Source organism: Gavialis gangeticus, unplaced genomic scaffold (genome assembly GCF_001723915.1).
Source record: "Gavialis gangeticus isolate Ggan-Ray unplaced genomic scaffold, GavGan_comp1, whole genome shotgun sequence".
In the NCBI taxonomy this organism is placed as follows: Eukaryota; Metazoa; Chordata; order Crocodylia; family Gavialidae; genus Gavialis; species Gavialis gangeticus.
In genome coordinates, this window is record NW_017728992.1 from 174,379,254 (window position 1) to 174,390,198 (window position 10,945).

The following is a 10,945-nucleotide window of genomic DNA, read 5'->3' on the forward strand; positions in this document are numbered from 1 at the left end:
CCCCCCCCCCCCTCAGATTACACGTTAGGACTCGTTCAATGTTGTAACCATATTTGGGTAACCCTATTTCCCCATGAAGCCTCCCAAAAAGTGTTTAGTGCTAGCAAACATGTGCAGTAGGCTAGTGAGGGCAAAACTAAGTTTCAAACTGCACATAAATTCCAAAAACTGAAGTTATATAGCTATTCCCATGTCATGTAGGAAAGAGAAATGGGATTTAACCCAGTCAGTCAGTGACTGGTGTCAGCATTAAATGGACAACATTATAGATCCATGCTTGCTTCAATTGTTTACCAGCAACAGACTCAAACCAAGCTGCTTGAAAAACTCTCTAGAGGCTCACTAATCTGGACTTTGGTATTTCAACAGTGTTGCTCACTTTCCTCACCACAGAAAATAAGAACAAGGATAAAGAAAACTGAGTTTCCTCTGAATTCCCAAGCAAATCATTGTAATAATTAACAGTAATTTCTTTGGCATCCAGGATGCCATTAAATGATCTGTACAGCTGTTTGTGTGCAATTGTGTTCTGTGGAATAAATATATCACCCCTTGTCAGAAACAAATAAATAAACCAAAAAGAAACCCAAATATTGCATCCATTTTTGTGTATTATGTATGAAAGAACCATATAAAAAATTCTAGAAGTAAATAATGTTCTTTTTACCATGCTGCATACCAACTTTTTTTCCCTTACCATTATAAAAAATGAGCATTTTGGCTGTCAAATGTTATTTGTTTGAGAAAAAAAATGTGTTGCTGTACATTGAAGAGTATGATTTTAACATTCAGGTCAATACATTCTGTACTTTTTGTTTTATGGGTTAGCATCTTTGGCATACCAATCACTACAGCCATTACACTTTATAATACTGAGAAATAGGCAGGGGAATCTTTCAGATTTTCTTATGTGTTGCTTTGTTTGCTTGACATATTTTTCCTAAATTTCAGCTTCACAGCATTGTGTCTGATACCTGCACAAGAAATTACACAAATTACCATCGATTTGTGGATAGGCCTGTGTGAGACATCATCTATCAGTGAGGTAAACAGCTAAACAAACACATGGAGTCAAGAACAAGTAATGCTGATATTATGTCAAGGAATATAATCAATAACTAGTGAGAAGATATTTTTAAACTCTTTGGAAGGAATTGAAGAAGCTGAGGATTGAGAATATTTTTATAAATATTAAAACACTTTATATGAATTATAAACTTTGATTTCTATATTTGTAAGTTAATGACTGCATTCACACTGCAATTCCACTCACTCTTTCGGAGCTCTGTCATCATAATGGTGTTCAGTAAACTGCTGGAAGCTCCTACTGACTGACTTAGGTTTGCAGCCACTTTGCATAATTAAAAATGAGGCTGGACACTCAGACAATACATTTATATTCTAATGTCTGTAGTGCACAGCTATAAATGCAGAAGACAGATGGGTCTGAGGGTATGGATATACACATGCCCTTATGTAATGTGTGTCCATATTTATGAAGATGACATTGATTTAAATATTCTGTCATGTATGGATTTTGTACACCACAAATGCTTATGTAGAAATGGATGTAGTGTCAGTAACTCTGAAAGAGTAGGATGGAGGAAAATCATATTAAATAATTATAACTCATTCTGGGAATTTGGATTTACAAGCCCCTTATTTTGTTTTTTTTCTCTTCTCTGATGTATTTGACTGCATCATCCTGTTTATCAATAGCTAAAATACACCTAAACTGACCTGATCATTGGACTTGACTAGAAATCACTAGTCAACAGATGAACTAGGACTACTGCAGAACAAGAGATTATTAAATGACTGGGATTAGCACAGAATAGGATGCATTACTATAAAAATGCACTTTAAGGGTCAGATTGCATGTTTTCCCTTCTATGGTGTGCAAAGTGTAGGAGGGTTTCTGGTTCACTTTATCTTTGTTGTAACCAGTTTCTGAGTTCAGACCTGCAAGATCCAGTTGAAAGTGGCTTTGATAGTTACTCCATGAATAGAAGAGAAGATTGGGGTCATGGCCTTGAAATTCATCTTCAAAAACTTGCACAGCTGGCAAAAGAAGCCCAAGCTGCATGGTCTTAAAAGAGCAGAAGGGCTGTGTTCTTAGTTTGTGTACCTGGGAGCTCTGGAATGCACTATTCCTTACTCACACAACACGGTACTATATTTAGGGTAATTCCATCCTCCCATGTAACAGCACGAACAATGCAATCAGTGCAATTCTTTTTTCCAAATAAATAGCAAATATCGAAGTGTGCTACAAAAGTTCAGTGACTGTATTCTAGGTCTAGGGGTATAGAAACCTGGAGTCATGAGGCCAAAATTTAAAATTGAACCAAGCAGATGCTGTGATGCCTGAATACAAAAGTAAATGAGATCATTTCTAGATGCCTTAAACACAGTCTAACCAGTAGGAACCACTTCTAGAGATATATAGTAGGGGTGTGCAAAATGGGCCATATTCAATTCAGATTAGGCCCAAATCAGAGACAGTGATTAGATTCATTGATTTGGATCACTGTCCCTGATTCAATTCTGCTGAATCCATATCTGAAGATTCAATGCTGATTCAGAGAATCAGTGATTTGGCCATAAGCACAGCTTTAAGATGTTTTGTCTACATACCTCAAGGTACCAGGCACGGCTTGTGAACACTGAGTTGGTGGGGCAGATGAAGTGTCCCACAGGAGTGCAGTGGGCTGCCCCGCATGCTCAGCAGCAAACCCGGAAGTGGGCCGGAAGCCAAGTGCACTGCCCCCCGCCCCCATCTCTCTCGCTCGGTGATTGGTCATGGGGGGACCTAGGAGGCACCAGTCACTGAGCCGGGTGGCGCGCTCCCCGGCAGACACGGAAGTGGACCAGAAGTGCTTCTGGTCCACTTCTGGGTCTGCTGCTGAGTGTGCTGGGGAGCCTCCCTGTGCTCCTGTGGGACACTCCATGTGCCCCAGCATCTCAGCATTCACGAGCCACCTGGTACCTTGAGGTATGTAGAAAAAACATTTAAAGCTGTGTCTGTGTCTGAATCATTGAATCTCTCTGAATTGATTCAGAGGGTTCTGATTTTATTGGAAGAGATTAAAGGGTCTCTTGATTCTATTTGGATTCTGAGATTCGGCCACCAAATTGGGCTGAATCTCCGCCAGATCGATTCAGGGACTGAAGCTTCGTACAGCCCTACAATATAGGTAGACTCTGAGATGTATAGGCAGAATCTGAGTTCTCTAATAGAACATGAGTCATGGAGACATAACACTTCTGTGACCGCTTTTTATGAACAGGGACCTGCTGGAAATAGAGACAACTGAGGGAATAATTAAGTTCTTAGCATGCATCATAGTTAACCCTCATTAAATACTTAACTGTAATTAATTGGCATTTAATTAACCTAAAATTATACTAAATTTAAAATCTTCAACAGTTTATGTAATAATCTTTGTACATGATCAACTCTGAAGCAATTAATAAATATGTCTTCTAATTTGTTCTTAAAATCTAGGCTTCAGTTATGCAGTTATTTCCATTTATGAGCTTTAATAAATATGTTAATTAAATATGGAATTTTCATTTAGTAAACATAACTCCACCTCCAAGTTGCTTGAGTCATGTAGTTAAAAGTCTGATCAAGATTTATGGCTAGCACTCATGAAAAATGTCCTCATACATATTTATTCACCAACAATCAAAAAAGGTTAAAGAATAACACAGAGCAAATATAAAATTGCATTTCATTTTGGGCACTTGAAATCTGGGAAAACATTCTAGCTTTTTATATCTTTATAGAATATAAATTATCACAGCAGCTGTTGACATGGAGTTTGCTTCAAAGTTGATAGAGATGGCAGGAGGGGGAAGGGGATTATATCTAGAAAAACAATCAGTTAAAAAGTTTATTGCATGAAACTACTTGTGGGGAATTAACATTGAATAAATTTAAATTTCACTTCTCTCAAAAGGTCAGTAGGAAGGTAATGTCTGCATGCATTTAGGTAGCACTTGGTTGAAACATCCCTAATGAAGGTCTGTCATTTCTGTGCTTATGTGATTGGCAGAGTCTACGAACTCTGTACAAATACAAAAAAGAATTATCACGTCTTTCCACGTTATGCAGTATGGTGACATAAATTCCTTGCTACAGAAGAAACTGTACAAGATGTAGACAATATCTTTACACTTTTTCATGGGCAAGATCCCAATCATTTCCTAGGCAATTATGAACGTAGATACACATTACGAACACAATAGCAGTTCTACAAAATTGCTTTAAAACCTTACTAGGTTGTTATTTAAATAATCATTTCCATCTCATTGATAAGGAAAACATATTGCACTTTTATGTTATTTCAAAGACATTATATATATATATATAGTTAATTTGAAAAATTCTGCTCCAAGCTATTCCTCAAAATAAATACATACATACATAAATAAAAATAATTTTGAACCTCAACAGATTAAACAGACATAAAAATGATTAGCTGGTTCAATTTTTTTAAAAAATCAATTTTTCTTTTCTTTCTTTACCAGTCTCAATAGTTTTTAGTTTTATATAGTTGCTGTGTCAGTCTTAACCAAGAATGATAACACAAGTGTTCTGTTCTTTGGTGCTTCTAATACTAGTCCCAGAGGAAAAACTCAATACTAAGGAAAGTGAAAGAAAAAAGCAAGCCAACAAATAAACAAGCTAAATTAAGTAAACTTTTCTCAACCTCCAAAAAGGTTCAGCTCCAGTTTTTAGTAATAAGTCAAGTGAACCTACATTTTTTATCATTCTCTGTTTGCAAAATGTGACACTCATTATAAAATCAGTAGTTGCTAACCTGAATAGAATCTATTAAAATATTTGATTTATAATTGGTGTTTGTAGGATTGCATTACTGAGGATTTGCGCTTACATACAGAATATTTTTAAATTTTCATTTTTTTGCTTTTTATTCACTTTAACTCAGAAAACCTTATGGCCCAAATCAGAAGATAAGAAAATAGTTTAGTAATGTGTATACATCAATTTGGGACTAAGCATATTTACCTTGACAAGCTGGAACTGGTGCATCCCATGTATAATATCCATGTGGAGATTTCCTGCACACAGCAGTACTTTTCCCAACAAGCCTAAAACCTCGATCACAAGCCCAACGAACGACACTGTTTAGCTGTCCGCCTGTCTGACTGACAATGAATCCATGGGGAGGGGACTCTGGAGTACTACAATAAAGAGCTTTAAAAGAAAACAAAATCCTGTGTTAAATTTAGTACCTAAATCTGACAATCTTATTCAATTTCTTCACAAACTCTTACTAAATTCTGCAGGCATGTGTCTGTGCTATTGGAGGGAACTTTTCAAAACACAGCCATCTTGGGAAGGCCTGAAAAACCCTCTTGATTAATGGGGGTGACTAATGCATACATAGGGTGTACCATTGAGGATAAGGGAAGTAACCACTATCCTAGCAAGTAGGTTTGAGAGTGTGTGAGAGGTTGCCCCCCACCCCGGGTGGGGCGGGGGGGATGAGTTCTGTGAGACTCTTTGTGAGAAAGGGCAGAGTCTTCTTGTCTGAACTGGTGTGTTCAGTAGAAAACATTGACTGATCAAGCCTCTTGCTGTCAGAGTGAAAAAATCTATCCAGTATCCCAGGAACTGAAAGAGGTCCCAGGAAATTTTAATAACTTATCTCTCAACCAGAGACACATGCACCCTGATCTGAGGCCCTGATGGGGAAAAAAAATGTAAATTGGATCCAAATATAAATCGTGGATCCATAAGTCCATTGGTTCCATCCAGAGGCACCAATGAAGGTGGATTCAACCAGTACTGAAAGCATCTCTCAGAGGGTTGAATAGCTACGGTAAGAAGGTGGTGGATCCCGTGTAACCTAGAGTTTCAGGCATGAATATCAAGAACTAAACATTAAGAACTGGAACAGAGTGGAGGTGTCCAGGAGCAGCTATTTCAGTTTAGCATTTTTTTCCTTCTTTTTTGGTTCCCTATTACAAACTCAGAAAAGAAGTAGTTCTCAGGGACGGTGAAGCTGGTTTGCAGCTTATTTGCCATCAAGGAGCAGTATAAGGTACATATATTGTGGTTTTTAATGTTTTCTTGTAAGGTTTTCATTCATTGTTTGTTGCCCATTTGTTATTGTAGTAAAAAGATAATTGGACCTTTTTTGTTCATTACTAGTCACTGAGGCAAATTTAATGCCAAGTACCCCATACAAGGTACTACTGGTTTATAGATGTATATAGTGAACCCAGAGGGGTTGTGCACTTAAAATTGTATAGTCTTTATACAAGCGCTAATAAAACTTGCTAAAGGCCCTTGTTTTGCCCCCTTATCTACAATGAAGACTAATTTCTTCAGGAAATGATTTTACTGAAAGCAAACCATAAGACTTTTATAAGTCTTCAGGGATTTGGATGCAAGATGGCAAAGATGAAGTCATTACTCATTTGCATAACTGTACAATACTAATTTCTCAGTTAAATAACATAACACACGCATATTTTGTCCCATGACAATTTAAAAATAATTATATAAATAGTTACTATTAAGTAGAATGCTCTGAATAAATCAAAAGAGCAAAGTATAAACAAAAGTTTTTTGTTTCAGATTATAGAAAATAAGTTATGAATATAAGAAATATAAAGTCAACAATTACTAATGAACTAATAAAAATTTAGTTCATACAGACTTAACTTTATTTTTATCATGAAAAACAGGGATCCATCCTGTTCGCTGGTGGTTTCTGCAGTATTTGCTAGTGACATAAAACCAAGTCACCTCCTTCCCTCCCTGTGGTCCACCAACCATTATTTCCAACTAAAGTGTTGAGAATCTGCCTTACATATTCCTTAGAAACAGAACCTTAGGGTTCTCTTTCCAACCCCTACAAAGGATCAAGGAGGCCTTACGGATAGAGAAAATAAATACAATGTAATATGTTGTGTCTAGCCATCAGTGAACTCCGTCTGACTACACTGTAAACACATTTATCTCCCAAAAATCTGCTTCCCTTTAAGTAGTAAGGAGCAGACCCTATTTGATAGACTTTTGTGCCAAAGCTAATTATTTTTCTGCTTCACTTGAATTAACTGAAAATGGAGATGAGAAACAAATGCATACTAAACAGAAAATTTCCAGATTTATTCTCCACTGCTTTGTCTCCTTTATAAAGTTAAATAATATACTGCTATTAATGTCCTCAGTATTGACAGTTACATTGTTTTACAAGTGATTCTCCCAGTATTTTTAATCCACAGTACTGTCTTTAATTGCCTAAGGATTTTTTGCAAGAGCCCAATGTTAGAACGATTAATGAAAACCTAAACTTTGTTTAACCCCCATGACAATGCCTCCAGAAAAATGTATGTTGTGTGTAATTATGGCATTTAAGTGTTAAGTATCAGCCTATGTTTATATCAATAAATATATTCAATTGAAGCAATGAAGGTAAGACGTTTTTATTTTTCTCTTTGACACATTCTTTGTTGCAATATCAAGTGTCTTTCTGCTTCTTCTGAACTTTAAATTTAATGGATCAAATGCTTCTTCTAACCTTTTGGCTGAAATCACCACCAAGGCACAAGAAGCAAACATTTATTCTTTGGTGGAAAGTATTCCAGTAATTGAATAGAAATTAAATACCAATCACTTGTTTTCCTATGACAATAATTCAGGCCCTTGCCATGAGAGGGTCCATGTTGCTATGTCATACAAGGATGGCAGCATGGAAGGCAGAGCATTCCTCAATAACATGGAGGCAATGACTACCTTTGTTGTATCTATCCATCTTCTGTTTAATTTTTGTTGCTTCTTTTTCTGTGAATAAAGTAGCAGCCAGGAGTTGTGCCAGGTAGCAATACTGAAGATTTTACCAATATGATACTTGTTTATCAAACAATGGCAAAATATGTACTGTATTTAGGGTTCCATCATTAGAACAAGTCTGGTCGCTTCCCCAGCACAGCACTTCTTTTATGCCTTCCTTTGCGCACATTGCAGGAACTCTGTCCCCTTTGGTTAGAAGTCAAATTAAGTCTTGTCCAGATTTAATGAAAAACAAGACCCCAGGTCACTACTATTTTTGTTGTTGTTGTTCTGAACATCATAAATTTAAGCACAGACTCTTTATAAGAGCATATTTTGTATATAAATCCCGCTTAGAATATTATTTTACACTGAATCAATTTTATCTGGTTCAAATATAAAACATATTTGATTTCCTTTTGTATTTTGAAAGTCTAGTGACATAAAAGCAGCCTAGAGCATCTTTTAACATAAGCAAGTCTGTTCCATAATTAAGTTTTATGTAGACTGGGGAAATATACACAGATACACATTTGACTTACATACCTATATATCTTATCCTGAAACCTTTTTTGTTTGTGCCGTGATCTGCTGACCAACGAAGAAACACTTCATGACTATTGCTGGTTATATTAAGAGTGGATGAGTAGTCTCCACTAAGGGAAATAAGCAATGGGCTGTGACTATTTGGACCTGGGTACAAGAGGATGAAAAAAAAAAGGGAAAATGAAAACTTTAAAATTAGCAATATAAAAAATGTTCCTTAAGCAACTGGTAAATGAAAAAAAAGTAATAATGGAGTTTACAGTAGCTACATGCAGTATATTACAGAATGCATTGCACATGTGTTAATTTTTAAATATACAAGTAATGTAGGCTGGAAACAAATGATGTAATCCAATACTTCTGCTCACCAAGTTAAAGAATGCTTATTTAGACCAAGTGTTGGCCATGTACAGTCCATGGGCTGGATCTGGCTCACAAAGGGCTTGGATCAGCCTGTGAAGGTCTGATTTGGAAGCTGGTGGGGGGCATAGGTGAAATTAATGTGGCAACTTAAAGCCTCTTGCTCTGTGCCCTTGACACTACATTTGTCATTTCCCTTTGATATTTGGCATGGTTTTTGGTGGCACGCAGTAAGCAGAGGGCTGCATGGAGCAGGGAGGGGATCAGAGGAGTAGGGGACTGAGGGTAGGGGTGGGTGATAGGCAGCCCATGGCAGCATTTATGTTGCAAATGCCCAGCCTGTCACTCCAAAAGGTTGTTGACCTCTAGCTTGAGAAATGAATGAAAAAACCCAAACAAGCAAAATAGTAATGGCATGCACAAATCTTAGGGAGTCAGGGGTGGTAAAGGAATATATAAAACAGTATCTAAAGTTGTGAATTGTGTAGTTACCATCAAACACCTCAAGTATATCAAATTCCTTTTCTGTCTGGAAGAATTCAAAGAACATGCTGATGTTGTAACCCTTTTCCACAGTAATGGTCCATGCACACATTTGGAGGTTTGGGTAGCTGTCAGGGTAACCAGGGCTCAATATGACGCCGGTTGAATCTAGGCGCATTTCATTGGCAGGGCAGAGCACTGTGAAGCACAAAGATTATTTCACAATCTCTAGTAACAACTATCTTTTTATGAATGAAATGATATTTTTCTAACTTCTAAGGATCTGCCTAGTAATTTCATTTCCATAACAGGGAACACCATCACACAGTTAATTAAGGAGCAGCAGACAAAACTTGTACAGCATTAGCAAGTATTTTTAAGCTTGCCATGAAAAACAGGGTAAGCCTGAGAAATCACTGACTTTATTTTCTTTATATTATCTAAATGACATACTGTTCTTTCAGACTGTGGGTTAAATAAGTCTTGCTGGATTGTTCAGACAATAAACAATGGCATTTTTATTCCTTTTCATAATAACAATAGATATGAAAATACTGTGAACCAAACTAAAAGGCATCAGTGTAGTCTCTGCTTATCAGACTATAAATAACAAATCATAGTTTATTTGAAAGACATCATTATTAATTTAACAAAAATATTTTTTGCCTTTGGCCTATAATAATATTTTTTCCATGTTTGCAATTCCTAGATTGTCTGTTGCTTTGATCAGCAATGAAATTGACTCAAAATTGCTGTCAGTTCTCATGGATCATTTGGTGCCCCTTCTTTGATTCAATGTCTCATAGCACCGAGCGAGAAGAAGAACTTTCTAGTCTATTCCTGGCTCTGCCACTGACTCTGCCTGATGTTGGGCTGCTCAACTAATCTTTTCTTAATGCTATTTAAAACGGAATAGAAGAGGTCTAATCAAACAAGGAGCAGGTCCTTAAAAATAAGGGTTAGGATTAACAACAACAAAAATCAAGAACTCTGCCAAAGGGTTTCTGTCATTTATGTTTTAAAAGCAGCTATAATATATAACACAGGATTTTTGAAACTCCATGTATGATGGTATTCTTATATCTTCGTAAATATAATTGATATACTACTACAAGATTGATTCATCATGCACATCTAATCCATTATATCCTTAAATCACCCTTTTTATTTTCTAATGAGATGTGCACACTACAATGCATTTGCTTGTAGTATGGTACATTTTCAAGTTCAAACAGCCCCGTATTTTTCTCCGATCTAACAAAGAGACAGATTCTTTCTTGGATGACTAGGTGTTGGTCAGCTGAAGCAGAAGTTTAGAGAAATGCAGACCAAAAGTCCCAAGTTCTTTATTGCTGACAGCTTTTGTTCCTATAGTCAGCCATGGAAAACAAGAAATGAACTAAGCATTACCCTTGGCCAGCCAGAAACAGGGAGAGTGAAAAACATGGACCCCAGAATATGAATAAATATCATGCTGGTTGAAAAGAAAAGTACTGCCTGCACCCTTTCCCATTGTAGGTTTCATTTTTTGTCATCAACTACTGGTTAGCACAACCTTATTTCACTCCAAGGAATTGTTTTCCTTATTTTTCACAGCAGAGCCTGGAGTTATTCATCTTCCACATGCAGCTATGCAAGAGAATATATTGTAACCCATCTGTATTAACTGTCACTGACTATAGCCATAATGCTCTGGGGGCCTGGGGGGGGTGGGGCAGGGGGAAGAGGGTGGAAGGGGAGGAA

The 10,945-nt window shown here is 36.8% G+C and overlaps 1 protein-coding gene across 1 annotated transcript in view; it reads right to left on the reverse strand.

The window, feature by feature from the left end:
- LOC109298975 (CUB and sushi domain-containing protein 3-like) overlaps positions 1-10,945 on the reverse strand; it is a 290,449-nt gene that overhangs the window by 135,794 nt on the left and 143,710 nt on the right. Inside the window, exons 18-20 of the mRNA XM_019519415.1 lie at positions 9,212-9,400; positions 8,360-8,506; positions 5,039-5,227 (exon numbers count right to left, since the gene is read on the reverse strand). Coding sequence (XP_019374960.1) covers positions 5,039-5,227; positions 8,360-8,506; positions 9,212-9,400 — 525 coding nt within the window. The remainder of the gene's footprint in view (positions 1-5,038; positions 5,228-8,359; positions 8,507-9,211; positions 9,401-10,945) is intronic.